Here is a 15504-nt window from a genome sequence, read left to right as displayed (position 1 = left end):
CCATTTGCCAAAGTCCTTGTCTGACTTTGATTTTTGCTGGCAGCAGCAGTTTTGAAATGACCCGCAATCGGCATGGCGACAGCTGAAACATGGTCCCAGTTGGCAGGGAATCGTGCGTTGGTGTTGCATTAAACTTACCATAATAGCCGGACATATCCATTGGCACGACTTGTATGAGACGATAACTTTTCACAAGTTCACGTAGGAACAACTGGGCCATGTAGAACAGGAGCACCAAATGCGGGTTGTCGGTGAGGATGCCATCGGCCATGGCACTGAAAAAAAAAAAAAAAAAAGAAAAACAGAAGTGTAAAAAACAATGCAAGCAGTGCAAGGTAACATGAAAATCCGGTTCCGAGTGGGTGTGTGGGTGTATACTGTGGGGCTGGAATGCCGCATTGTGTGGGCCGCATTTGTGCCACGCCAAATTGCATGCGGAAATTGTGAAATGAAATTTATATGATTTTATGACATTTCTTTGGGTCGAATGTGGGGGTCATAAACTGGCGACAAACTAATTCATTTCCGCCAGAGTTTTAAACTACGTCCTCGATAGTTATATCTGGGTTCAGCTGCTCTAGTCGAAACAACGATGGATTTTTCGTTCAATATTTTATTGAACGCAAACTTATTTCATAGTTTTAAACTTTGTTATTACTGGGAAGCAAAAATAATTCCTTTATGGAAAAACATGTTGCTGTCAATAAAAGTTAAATATTATGAACAATAACTGCTAGCGTAAAATGTTAACTTTATTGTAATTTATCTTTTCATTATCATGAAAGAATAAAACTTTGCAAAGTATATATTCTTGATCAGAATTACTATCCGAGTTGATATAGCCATACCATCTGCTTTGAGGGGTTAAGAATGACTGTTATATGCAACTGATGACCTAAAATACCTATTCCATGTTGATTTGAAAAAATTTATTTTTGACCGATTTTTGCCTTTCTTTTAAAGTGGTTACTCATGTTTTTTTTTGCATAAAATCGACCAAAATTAAATTTTTGAGCTGTAAATGCCAGTTGATTGTACATTTTGTAACGAATTCAACGAGGTATGACACTCCAACATCCGACCATTATTTCCCTGGGTTTTGATCAATAAACCGACATAAAAGTTGATTTTCCCAGATCTTCCAGATTTTGGCATTTTTAATAAGGGGTTACTTCATCATTTTTTACGAAAAATCGACCAAAATTAAATTTTTGAGATGTAAATGCCAGTTGATTGGAAATTTTATAACGAATTCAAAGGAGTATTCCACTCCAACATGCGACCATTATTTCCCAGGAATTAAAGAAAAAAACCAAATAAAAGTTAATGTTTCCGAATCTTCCGGATTCTGGTCTTTTTCATAATTTTTATAATTTTTTTGGGAAAAATAGACATAACTATCAATTCCAGGTTGATTGAGGAAAGTTTATCTTTTGACCGAAAATAATTTATTCAGAAACATTTTCAATCGATTGGAAATCTTATAACGAATTTAAACAAGTATGGTATTCTGACATTTGGCCATTGTTTCCCATAGTATCTCTCTAATCCCAACAGCTGCAAATAAACATGCTGAAATTAATTTTTAATTCCATGATCAGCAGCCTAATGACAATTTAATTCAACAAAATTGCCATTATGAAAACAAATTACATAAATTCACGAACCGCTCTGTAACATTCGCAGAGTTATAATTCTTCCAGAAAACACTCAGAATTTACAGTTGGTACGCAAATTGCTGCTTAGTTGACATTAATTTCAGTTTTAGCAGCACCAGGAACACAGAGGGGGCAATTATGAGGGGATCCGGGATGCGGAGCCACGAAGCGGGTCACAAATATAAATTGCCATAAACATATTTGCAGCTACACAGAAATAAATTCAATTTGTAAATTGCTTTTGCATTGCCTAAACTCTACGGAGCTGGAAATGAAAAATGTGTATTTCAGCAGGGAAGTGAGGTCCTGAAAGTGTTGCCGCGTCTCCTGATTTCACCCTCCATGGCTGGCATTAAAGCAAATAAATTGCGAATTAATCTTTCCCAAGGTGTATCTGAAACTGGAGTGTGAGCTTGAGAGGATTTAGCTTAAAGCGATTTAGATTTGTGCTCCTTCCTCAAGCGAATGTTTAATGTTTGAGGGGTCATGTTTTACTTGGAGGTTGTATTTTTTGATCACATAAATTTCGCCTTTAGGGTAAGGAATGGGTGCTTTTCTAAATATTTTTAACTTTTATACAAATAAATTCGTAAAATATATAACCATTATACTTTTTATTAAGGAAATCTTGCACCCCTTAGGTTTTTTACAGCTGTATAAATTACAGAATCTTCAATAAACGTATACAAATTAGCTAGAATGTTTACTGCATAATCATCCAGTTATGATCCCCCATTAATATTTTATTATCACACATCAGCATTTGTACTAATACGAGGAGAAGAGCCCGACTTTAATGCTCAAATCGTAATCAAATTAATGCTAAGCGATTTCCTTGAAAAACTGCAAGTTGTAAATGGCAGAGAGCAGTGTTTTAATGACCTTCCTCTCCGTTCGTCCCATCTTTTCTTGATTGCGGTGCGCGGACATTAACGTGGGTCATTTTCGCCAGCACCACACCCAGAAAATCGCAATAATAAGTCTGGAGCAACGAAACAAAATCTGCAAGCATCCGAAAACCCTCAAAAAAAAAAAGGAGAATAAAGAGCGAAGGGCAAACAGAACAGAAGGCGGGAATAAGCAGAAAAAATGGACCAGACCATTGTCAGCAGCTGGTCTTGATTACAGCTCGGACGTTATATTCATTTATAGCAAATAACAGTGAAATATTTTTTATTCCTTCGCTAGGACCCAACAAAATGTTGCAGGGAAAATTGTACAAAAGGGAAAAGGGAATGGCGTTCATAAAACGCGTTTATCAGGGTCGCCGTCCAATCGAAGTTATTAACTGCAGCTGTATATAGAGCTGTTAAAATTGCCACACTTTACGAGGCAGAATTCCTTAAAATGTCTGACGCTACGTGACGAGCTCTCCCTAATTGCGTAACTTTACCCACTTCCTTGCCGGCGCTGTCTTCAATAATTTGCTGTCATTTTCACAAACATGACCACAGAACATCGTCCTGTAGCCTGGGCATCCGGGAACCGGCATCAAGTGTCGAAATAATGAACGAAGTAGCCGACGGCGACAATAAAACAATGCAGCGGCAGGAGCAGCGCAGCCAGGACTATGGAAAGGATATTTTAAAATGCTGACTAAATTATTAGTTTAAAATTTTAACATTTTAGAAGTTAAATCGCAAATGGTACTTTCACAGAAATTATTATTTTACCCTCTTTTCGTCATTAACAAAATAGTTTCTAAACAGCAAATATAAAATCGTAAAAATATTGCCTTAAATTAATTTAAAATACATATTAATGGATTTACAAGGATGGGCTCTTTAGTTGAGAAACTAGCATACAAAATCTTAAGCCAAAAAAATTTGACACATTTTATATTATTTTTATATTATTTTAAAATCAATCCCTGTTTTATACAAATATTTGGTATCCCTTTCCACAGTGCTGTGGCAACAGCAGTTGCAGGATACATAAAATTTCCGACACAGCCGCAGACATCGACGACGTCTATGAGATTGGCTTTGGCTTTGATGGCGCTGTCCCCGGAGGTCAGAATCCTTGTGTTATGTTCCCCCTCCGGACTCGGGGCAATTGTCGGATTGTGTTTTCCGTGCAGCGAAGGACGAAGGAGACGGCAGGCAGAAGTCCGAGTATTATTTGCAGCGGAAATGCGTTTAAGCCAACATGACGTGGGAAGGGTTTTTTGGATGGGTGGATGTTAAAGCGGGAAAGGGAGCAGGTCCAGCCCCCCGAGGACTGTGTTGACTAACTTGCTGTCAAAACAGGAGGAACCGAGCAGCTAAAACAAAGGCAGCGCCAGTAATTTAGCAACAACAAACAACGGCACATAACTACAAGGCAAACAGTAGAACAAATGCGAAGTAAGCGCAGGCAAATAGACAGATGGATAGATAACATGAACACAAACGCAAACTCGGCGAAATGGACCGAACGTCGCCTCCAAGGATATATGTGCCACATAAAGTACACGGTGAGAATTATATTTAAAAAATATTAATAAATCTTAAAGCTAAAAAAAATATTTCAATATATCTTTGAATGAAAATTACTCTTATGCCCGTTTTCTTGTCTTCACGTAAAGTTAAAAGTATTAAAAACCTACTTAAAGGAAAAAACATAATGGGTAAGCCTATGGATTTTTGCAGTTTAAAACCAACTTTAAGGAGGACTTTTTCTCATCCTTACAATAAATATATTTCACCATTCACCATTATTTCACTACTTTGGCACTGTATATTGTGGCACTAGACAGGATTCCTTTAATACTGCCATTATCATGTGATTATCCTTTTGACATTGAATTTTTCTCGTGTGTATCTTCAGTACATGTATAAGTGCGAGTTGGACAAACAAACGGGCAAACAACTATCAGTCACTCAAGGCAGTTGGCAAAGTGCTGCCGCCATCCGAGAACGGGAATGGAAATGGGCGTGGAGGTGGAGGTGGAAATGGGCATGACTCGAGGAAAGTGACTGTAAGAGTGTCTATTCCAAGGCAGTCTGGGCTGCTTTTTCTTCTCTCCACCTTTAAAGGGTGGGGAAAGCACTTGCTTGCATTGGGTGCCCACAAGGTATCACAACTTTGTCGTCTTGTTTGGCCAACGAAACCACAGAAGTTGGGGCTAAATGGTAACTATATTTGCTTGTGAAGCCAACTTTGCGGGCCATGTTTGAGTTGTTATTATTAATGTTTAGCTAGTGGTATTCTAACATAAACGGAAAAATCTAAGATATTTTTAGAAGCTATAAATAAACCATTTAATTCATTTTTAAAAGTCTGACTATTATTATACCCTTGCAGAGGGTATTATAATTTTGGTCAGAAGTTTGTAACGCAGTGAAGGAGACGTTTCCGACCCTATAAAGTATATATATTCTTGATCAGGATCACCTCCTGAGTTGATATAGCCATGTCCGTCTGTCCGTCTGTCCGTCTGTCCGTCTGTCCGTCTGTCCGTCTGTTTCAATACCGTTTGCGAGCTCAGTTTAAAAGCTAGCGATCTGAAACTTTCACAGTCGTCCTAAAACAAGTGTACGCAGATCAAGTTTGAAAATCGCCCCGATCGGACGTCTATATCCTATAGCTCCCATAGGAACAATCGGATATAACTTTCAAGAATGGAAGATATTTCGCGCAGTGTAAAAGCTATTAACATAAATCTTTCCAAATCTTATTTTTTTATGCATACCTTGATCAGGGTAAAAGCGCTTGGCGATCGGACGTCTATATCCTATAGCTCCCATAGGAACAATACGGTGAAATCGGTTAAAATTTAATGATTTTTAGGATATTTCGCACAGTATATAAGCAATTGACATGAATCTTTCCAAATCGTATTTTTTTATGCATACCTTGATTAGGGTAAAAGCGCGTGGCGATCGGACGTCTATATCCTATAGCTCCCATAGGAACAATCGGATATAACTTTCAAGAATGGAAGATATTTCGCGCAGTGTAAAAGCTATTAACATAAATCTTTCCAAATCTTATTTTTTTATGCATACCTTGATCAGGGTAAAAGCGCTTGGCGATCGGACGTCTATATCCTATAGCTCCCATAGGAACAATACGGTGAAATCGGTTAAAATTTAATGATTTTTAGGATATTTCGCACAGTATATAAGCAATTGACATGAATCTTTCCAAATCGTATTTTTTTATGCATACCTTGATTAGGGTAAAAGCACGTGACGATCGGACGTCTATATCCTACAGCTCCCATAGGAACAACAGGGTGAAATCGGTCCAAATTTGTTGGTTTTCTGAATTTTTCGCGTATAGTGTAAGCTACTGACATACATTATTCCAAGTCTTATTTATTTACGCATATCTTGATTAGGGTAAAAGCGCTTGCCGATCGGACGTCTATTTCTTATAGCTTCCGTAGGAAAAATAGTTAAAGGCTGCGAAAGTATCCCTTTTTTTCCATTTTTATATGACATTTTTGCAGTATAAAAGCAATTGACATCAAACGACGCAAATCTAGTTTATTTATGTATATCTTATTCCTTTCGCTACTTTTTCAGTTTTAGCAACTTCGGCAAAGTCTGCAAGGGTATTAAAACTTCGGCTTGCCGAAGTTAGCTTCCGTCCTCGTTTTTTTCTAATATGTTAAGGGATAGCCTTTCTTCTCGCCAGTGTATGCCATATTCTGGATTGCAAAACAAGTGTCTTAAAGAATTTTTTCTTTTTGCGTCCTTACTTTCCTTACTTTCTTCTGTATGCCAAAGTGCTATCGAGTTGTTGTGACTTTGGCTGTCTCACATGGGTCATGCATGTGTTTACAAAACATAAGACAGCAACAAACAACGAAACATTGTCAGAAAGTTTGGCTCTGTCATTGTCAAGTTGCCTCTGAAGTTTTTCCCATTCCACAAGGATTTTATATTTGCTTTGTTCATTTTCCGAGCTTACTTTTTACTTTATTGAACTTTTACTTTCAATTAAACTTTGAGTCCTCGAGCAGTCTGCTTTTTGCTGTGCTAATTCATTGTCGTCACTCATACGCCATGTGCGCCCATTTGCAAACGCTAAAGCTCTGAGAGCAAAGTGAAAGTGAGGCAGCTCGTCGAGTCGTTCATTTGTGTCAATAAAGCAGAAATTAATTGAAATCTCCCCGTTGCCGTTTATGTCTCTGGCCTGCTGCCAGCCAATCATCAATTTAACTGTCTCTGGTTCCGCTTTTTCCGTTCTTTTCATTCTCCTGCACTTTTGCCCATTCGAATGTATGGACAAAATGCTGATGCGGATGCTCGTCTCGTTATATTGACATTTCTCCACTCCAGAGTGACATTTAAAGCGTCTGCTCGATAATAAATCACATTGTCATATGCCAGCGTGGTGTGCTTAAAAAGTTCTTCTTGGCAAACAAAAATTTGACAGATTCCCCACATTCTATTGCTTGTGTGTCAGAAATTACAAATACTGTATGTATTGTATATGAATTCCAGCTCAAGATGTTTTTTTTTTTTTGTAAAAAGGAAGGCGTTGTCGATTTCGGGGTGCGATAATGGCACATGTGTGGCATCCACAAGGGATTTCGCATTTGAAACATTTCGGGGGCATAAATCAATAAATTGAAGTCGGCAAACAGAGAGAGGCCCCGAAAGTCAACTGGGACGTTAAAGTTTTCTGACTTTCCAGCTGACACGGGCCCGAGCTCTCGAGAGTAAATCCATTTCACATTGATGGGTGCTCTTACCACATCGTTCAATGCCAAACAAAATGATTTTCAACCACACTTGTGTAGTTTTTCATTATTGTTTTTGTTTCTGTTCGCAAACAAATGAGAAAAACAGATGCACTCACACTCGCACAGGTCCTTTCATCAGGTTTAATGAAAAAAAATTACCCAATATGCTGTAAGCCCCGAGGCACCTCGAAAAAATGTTATTAACTTTTGCCATTGCGGGTGGTGAGGAAGTGGAGTGCTCTGATAAATTATGCAGCACTTTGAAATTGAATTTCAAACACAGCCACTAACTCATTTTGAGGGCATTCCAAGGGTCCTCAATCCGAGTCCAACAAATTGTTATTTATGTTATCCCTTCCACCCGTTTCCTCACTTCCCAATTTCCCTGCAATTAGATTTGCATACATTTCCATAAAGAAGGGACACAAACATAAAGGAAATGCCCCAAATGTCACACACACGTTGCTGTTTATGTTTATGTTAATGCTATCTATCCCTTTGGGGTCTTCCGCTTAGGTACACTGAACAAAATATATTGGCAGCTTGTACAGATTTGAGACTTAGTCTTTGAAGTCTTATGAATTCTATACAATTAATTAATCAAGCATTAATAATCGGCCCTTAAGAGCTGGAATTATTTCTTTAACAAGGCAATATTCTGTTGGTTTCACTCCTCGCAAAAATATTATTGAATATACAAAAAAAAAATTTAATATGATTTTAATTTTTTTATTCCGTTTTGATTACTAATTTTGTTAGATTATTTTACAAATGTGTTCACAATTAAAAATATAATATATATATTTTGTATAATATTAGTTTTAACAAGAACATGAACGAAAAATACTTTAATTCTTAATTAATTTTCCGATTTAGCGTAATACTTTCTTTCAGAGTGTTTGTGAAATTGAAGAGAGGATGGTGCTAACTCACCTCTTGACCTGGGGCATCAGGATCTGGGCGGTGTGCTTGAGTGCCTCCACGCAGGTGCGTCGCAGCTTTCGGATCTTCTCGCGGAGCTCGGGGCAATCCTTGGCCTGGCCCACGTGTATCAGCATGTCGCGGAATAGCGCCACATGGCTGTTGATCTCCACGATGAGCTGAAAATCACAGGGAGAGCGGGAAATTGTTATCAGGGTCATCGGCAGCAACTGATGCTTAATTTATGCGAAAGCTCTATTAGGCCGGGCACATAGCACATTACATATTTTAATTTATGCACAACCCCATCCGACGACCGCAGGCACCAGCAGCAGCATCCTAAGTATATATTTGTTTGCCCAGGCTGCTTGTTCGCCCAGAAAATTCCTGGGAAATTCTCTGGCCAGATAAAATTGAGGCTGCTGCTGCCGTTTTACGGCTCATTGCCGTAATGGAGGCGGCAAATGAATCGAGCAATCGAGGCCTAATTCCTTTGCCGTCGCCATCGCCATCGCCTTTCGCCTGCGGCCGAATCAGGCTCATAAAAATTAAAATGCCTGAAATGCAAAGGATTATTCGAGCTCATTTTTATGGCTTTTGGGTGAGTTAGCCCTTTTCGGAGGGACGAAGAAGGACAAGCTGTTGCTGAAAAGTATATTAAATCAATTATTATTGACTGTGTTCCCTATTCTTGGCTTTAAGTTAATTTTATGGGCTTAAATTTAAAACAAAGTTTGTGTGCTTTAAGGAATGCTATAATATGTAAATTAATATTGACGAAAAAATTCTTTAATTTTTCCAGTTGAGAAGTTGCTTGAATTAGGATTACATTTTTTAATACAATTTCACAGATGCGATTTTAAAGTAAAATATAATTTATCATTGAAACATGTAATTTAAAACCAATTTTCTCATTTTTATAAAGTCAGAATGTATGTTTGACATATTTTGCATAATTTATTTAATTATTAATTATTGTTTAATAGTCACTATAAAAAAGCTTTCATGAAAAAAACTTCCATAAATAAACATATTTGTATTGATTATGAGAACTATTAATTGACAGTTTTTGTTTACAGCAGGATTTCTCACACAAATCTGGTTATAAAATCTGTGATTGATTATGACCCATTGAAAAAACAACAGTTTTCTATACACGGTCTATTTTTAATTAAATTTAATTTTCATACCCCCTCCGACAAGTTTATTTTACAGTCAGTCATAAGCTTAATTCCCAGCATTATTTCCACACACACGCGAGATTCAGCGCCGCAAATCCCTCATACACACATGCGAGGGGCACGTTTAAATATTAATGGTTGACTTTGGCAACCTCATTTTCCGCTCAATCCCGCAATCCTCCCGAATTTCCCGCCCCCATCTGGTCGCGCACTTCATTTAAAACGCGGCGTATGCGTAATTTTAATAATCCTCGAAACTCTGAAACGCCCCCGGGCAAATGCAAAGTGAATTCTGTGGCTCGACTCAATTTTGGCCGACAGCTGTGCGACTGTGTGCCGATGAAGAAACCTAAGAGCAGGCTGGAAGATTTACAGCTTTATGAAATATATGCATGATTAGTCATATTGATGGCATCGGCTTGACAATGCCACAGACAGGGCCCAAAAAGGAGGCGGAACAGCAGGGCGGGGCACTTAGCCAAATTGCTTATTGAAAGTGCTGCTGCTGCGAGTACGATATTTCCCCAAAAACTTTCCCCAAAAATCTAGGGGGCGAGGGGAGGGGGGACTGGGGGAGGTATCATGGTTTTGTAATCATTCCTCTTAGCTCGGGCCTAGGCAAAACTTTTCCACCATCAGCTGTTGCTGCCCTCCTCTTGGTGGAAAATTTATTGGATTCATTGTTTTTGGAACCCAGCTTTGTTTGCCTTTTGCTTGTGATATTGACAGGAACAAGGCAGAGTCAATACGGAATGCGGGTTAATTTTAAGCAAAAAATCAAATTCCGCTTTCTCAGGAAAAAGGCTTTTAGGAAGGGTTTCGAAAAGGTTACACAATCCAATTATTTAATGCAGTACGGCCGATATGAAGCCATAGGGTAAATTAATAATCAGAATAGCACTTTGCGCACAAAAAGAGGTTGAGCTGAGCTTGTCTACAATAATACAATTTTTATATAAAGTAAGATAATTAAATTTAACATTTATAATTTTATATTTTTTGGTTTGAAGAAGATAATCAATAATACATTGATTTATTTTATTTACTTCTATACCTTACCTAATTTTTTATAATTAAGAAATTTTAATTTTAAAACTTACTGCTGCTATTTTAAAAGATAACCTTTAATCGCAGTAATATTATTGCATATTATTGATTTAAGAGGTAAATCTTTATTTACGCTTTCATTCTATATTATGGATGACCTGAATATAAGACCCCAAAATGTTTCATTAAATACTTTAATAAGACATAGGCCACTGGGGAGCCCACAAAATCCTGTCTCCGTAGCTGCCTAATTATTTGGGTTTTTTTCACCTGTCCGCCAAGGACAGTGACTCCCATAAAACACTACCAAGTGGGACACACACACACACACACACACATTCGTTGGGGTACTGGTATAAGCTCATAAAAGCCACACGCATAAATTTTATATGACGCTTAAATCTCGGCAGATATAAAGAGACAAAGCCGGGCTTTTGCGGACGGTGAGGGGCATTGCAAAAAGTTCATGCAGCTCATGCAAATCCCAAACGTAAACGCCTGTCGTCTTCGTCCTGGGCAAAGGTCCTTGGGCTGGCACAAAAAGGGACAGCCGAGGGCAGTGCTAAACCCGAGTCAAGTCCCTGCGCAAAAACAAAAAATAATATGAATGCGAAAAAAAACCCGGGAACATTTCTGAAATTACCTGACCACACACACACACATACACTAACCTACATAAGAGAGATTCATTAATATAAGGCTGAGGTATACACTCAATTCCCCCGGCGCACTTGGCGCTCCATTTGGTCAGTAATGAGAGCACAGCCTAATGGCAATGCCACCTAAAAAGTGTGCTACAAAAGATGTGCCGCCACATGATGTAGCATGTGCAGAATAATAATTCCAAGTGCAGGAATTATTCCCCCACTCCGTGCCATATACATATTCATGCGGAACTGGACTGGCCGTGTTGTTTTATTATTCTTCTACGGGCAACCACTTTGAACTACTTTTGCTTCAACAGTTGAGGCAAAAATTGAAAAACATCTGCCACGCTGCGAATTTAGTGCAACAAAAGCAGGCGAAAGCAAAAACTGCACGCGTTCTACGTGCGGCATGCCATATGCACCATGCACCGGAATTTAAGTCTCTTAACTCTGTGAATTATTTAATTTAAATATTAGAGAAATAGAAAATATTATTAACTAATTTTTCTTTAATTATTTTTTAATTATATACCTATTATATACTGCTCACGTTTTTGTCAAAAAGATTAAGTTTTTGGCTTTTGTTAATTTCAAAACTTTAAGATAGTTCGTCGACAGTTAATTAAATAGTATAAAATCCAAGAGGATTTATTTTTTTCTTTCAAAATAAATTTAGAGTGTGTACAATTGTTTTCAGTGCACATACGTGCTGTGGTTGCCGTAAGGAGAACTCACTTCCATTCCCGCACTCGTTGGCCAAATGTGTAAATCAGCAAAAACGCAAATGCCACAACGCCAAGAACAAGACAAAGAAAGCCCGCGGGGAGGGGGTGATGAGATAAGATGGGTGTTGTGGGTGGTGGTGCTTGTGGGGTGGTTGCAACCGGGGAAAGAAAGAAACTAACATACAAAAGAAAACGACGACAAGTACAACTGAATCTAGACAAAGTGAAAGCGGAAATTAAAATTGCAATACAAAAGCGAGGAACAGACAAAGACAAAGACAGACAGCGTTTGTAATGAAGAGTGTGCGTGGGCGTTAGAATGTTTAGGAGTGTGTTTTGGGGTGTTTACATTTAAGAATGCATTTGCCTGGGGCCATGAAATGATTATGTCCGAGTTGATGTCCGCAAGAACATAAAAAGGATTTCAAATTCCACAGAGCAATTCTTAAATTAATATTTTCTTAAATCACAAAATGAAAAATAATTCTTTAAATATGTGTTAACTTATTTATAAGTGCTAAAATATTCTACTCACAATCACAATCCCAGAAGATCTATCCAAGTTCAAACAAGAAAGGAAAGCTAAATTCGGGCGGAGCCGAAGTTGAAATACCCTTGCAGAATATTCTGCAAATTATATTCTCCAAAATTATTCATATGATGCATTCTTAATACTCATAAAAAATCCCAACTTCCTAACTTTAAAAACACCAAAGTTATGGCATTTCCAATCGTTCAGTTATACGGCAGCTATAGAATATAGTCGGCCGATCCTTATGAAATTTGATATGTCGGATTGATTGGGCAAAAATAAAACCCATAGAAAATACCAACTTCCTAACTTAACAAACACCAAAGTTATGGCATTTTCGATCAATTAGTTATATGGCAGCTATAAGATATAGTCGGCCGATCCTTATGAAATTTGGTAGGTCGAATTAATTGGCCAAATATAAAACCCATAGAAAATCCCAACTTCCTAGCTTAACAAACAGCAGAGTTATGGCATTTCCGATCAATCAGTTATATGGCAGCTATAAGATATAGTCGGCCGATCCCGGCCGTTCCGACTTATATACGGCGTGCAAAGAAAAGAAGGGTGTGTGCAAAGTTTGAATTCGATATCTTTAAAACTGAGAGACTAGTTCGCGTAGAAACAGACAGACGGACAGACGGACATGGCTATATCAACTCAGGAGGTGATCCTGATCAAGAATATATATACTTTATAGGGTCGGAGATGTCTCCTTCACTGCGTTGCCCACTTTTGACCAAAATTATAATACCCTCTGCAAGGGTATAATAAAAAGTAACGCGAAGACAATAAGTATACACAATGTATTTTATAATACTATATGCTTTTGTTACATAACAGAGCTCTGGTCAAGACAATAAAAACTTTCCCCTTTCATTTTATACGAACAGCAGATGTACTCCTTTTAGCTAATAAATATCACGCACCATTTGCAACACGAGCTGCAAAAACTTAGATAACGGGCTGCTGCTAATGCGCTTTCCACATCTGTTGATGTCCAGCCAGAGCCACGCCCACTTGGAACAATTACCAGTCTAGGAGCAAAACTAACAGAGTGCAATGCCAAAACGCATTAGCCACCGAACCAACAAGTTGAACAGTAGAATAATTACAATCGATCTGCCAGGGGGTCGGAGGTGGTTTCCAGGCAATCGCAGGGAAGCAGCCAACTTGCCAACTGTCCATTCAACAGTCGACGGGCAGTCGACCTTTAACCCAAACCCCCAATCCCCCATCCACCAAGCCCCCCGCCGCCTGCATCACTTCCCCTTTCAGCCAAACAAAGGTTCATTACAGTGTATGAATGTCGAACAGCGTTTTGAAATCGGCTTACATAGAAAAAAAAATATACAACGAAATTGAGCACTAAAAAATATATCAAAATTAAACTGTTCTTAGAACTTCAATTTTTGAATGACAAACAAGTTATGTTATGCTTCTTCCGATATTAAATTGTTAAATAAATTCTAAGCTTGAATCATTTTCACAAAAGCGTAACAATCTTAAAAGTCTCTATGAACCTGACAAGTAATTTTAAAATCAACCGACATCAAAATGTTATTCGAAGCTTATGTTAGGGCTTTTTCCCTCAGTGTTCTAACAACTCGACAGCAACTTGCAGCGGAGGCAGCCGCAAAAACATCACAATGCCGCAGATGTGCAACACACACGGTCAATATCGAAGGGACCCATGTGTGTTGCGTCCCGGGGCGTGTTGGTGTGAGCCACAAAGCCCCATTCGGCCAGCAGCAACAATAAAAGAAGAGTGTCTAGGACAAGCATCGAATCGCAGCTGCGGTAAACTGACGCTGATGAGAGCTCCTGACCCCCTGATCCGCCAACTTCACTCCTGTTGCCGCAGAAAGCAATTTGGATTGGACTGACTGCCCCCGGTTAGATCACACGCAGTTCTTTCGGTGGCCATCAAAATTTTAATGGGATTTCCATGGAAAGATCTTTAATGTTGTTCAACATGTACTTATATTAGGTGTGCCCCGATATTTATTATAAATTATAACTGAATTAAGATGGAACACAAGTATTAACCAATTCTAACCCTCCAAAATTTTAATCGTGAGAAAATAAAACATTTTGTATTCAAAGAAAAATCTTAAAAAATCTATTAACCCTGTTACCGCATTTAATTATTACCCCGTTTATATTAAAGACCTGTAAATTTGTCATGGAAAATGTAAGCTCTAATCTTTAATCCTTTTTCATATCTCACTAAACTAACCATTTCCATTTGGAAAGAAAATTGCCATCTAGGCAGCAATTGCATCGACCATTCGGGTCATTTGTGTAAGTGATAACAAAAACTTGTAATCCGCAAAATCGATAAGATGCTTGCCCAGAACGAGACGGACTTTTATTTGCTCCTTGACGAGGAGTGGGCCCATAGTGGTCTCAATGGCCACCGATTACGACGATGGGATTGGGTGGCACCGATGAGGAGGAGGTCCAAATGGCCGGAGTGTGTGCTGAGCTGAGCTGCTCGGTTTACATTATCAATCAAGCGGACTGACAATCGACGGATACCTTTCGCCCATATTGAGAGTGACACAAGGCGGAGAATCCTGGTGGGTCTTGTGTGTCTTCGAGGACCTTGAACACGATCCTTTGTTTAGGCACGGCTTTTTATTGCGCAACTTTCTGTCCCAAATTTATTTGGCCTTCAAACCCTCACACACACACACACCTACGGACGCAGGAAAGACAAATGTTCGCCGCTAAAGTTAAGTACAAGTTTTCAGTTTTTATTGAGGTCCTGTGGCCAAACCCGAATGCCAAGAGCCACACAGAAGATGGGTCGACTAAATGTCTACACAAACATGCCATACATTATTCCAAAATTAATGAAGACATATTGGCGGCTGTTGAGTGTGGGAGTGCTCATTTAATGAAAATTGGTTGAAGTTCTTTTTTGGCACGCACTTTTCCCCACTGCTCCATGAAAAACTGCACTGGCCAAACCCGAAATTATTATTTTCACTCTGGTCCAGGACAGCGAGCCATTTTTCTTCAACGAAAAAGGGGGACCGTGAAGTCTTTTCTCATCAACGCCAGTCACTCTATCCTGTTTTTTTTAAGCAAAAACATGCCAAGACACAGAG

At 38.7% G+C, this 15504-nt stretch overlaps 1 protein-coding gene across 3 annotated transcripts in view; it reads right to left on the bottom strand.

Annotated features, from left to right (window-relative positions):
- LOC108047461 overlaps positions 1–15504 on the bottom strand; it is a 34120-nt gene that overhangs the window by 4975 nt on the left and 13641 nt on the right. For 2 of the 3 annotated variants that reach the window (XM_044459677.1, XM_044459676.1), the window contains exons 3-4: positions 8269–8435; positions 139–275 (exon numbers count right to left, since the gene is read on the bottom strand). In XM_044459677.1, coding sequence (XP_044315612.1) covers positions 139–275; positions 8269–8435 — 304 coding nt within the window. The remainder of the gene's footprint in view (positions 1–138; positions 276–8268; positions 8436–15504) is intronic. The other variant, XM_044459678.1, reaches the window with a different exon arrangement.

This window comes from Drosophila rhopaloa, unplaced genomic scaffold, assembly GCF_018152115.1.
Source record: "Drosophila rhopaloa isolate 14029-0021.01 unplaced genomic scaffold, ASM1815211v1 contig_2, whole genome shotgun sequence".
Classification (NCBI taxonomy): Eukaryota; Metazoa; Arthropoda; class Insecta; order Diptera; family Drosophilidae; genus Drosophila; species Drosophila rhopaloa.
Note: the sequence above shows the minus strand (reverse complement) of the source record. Positions and strands in the feature narration are given on the sequence as shown.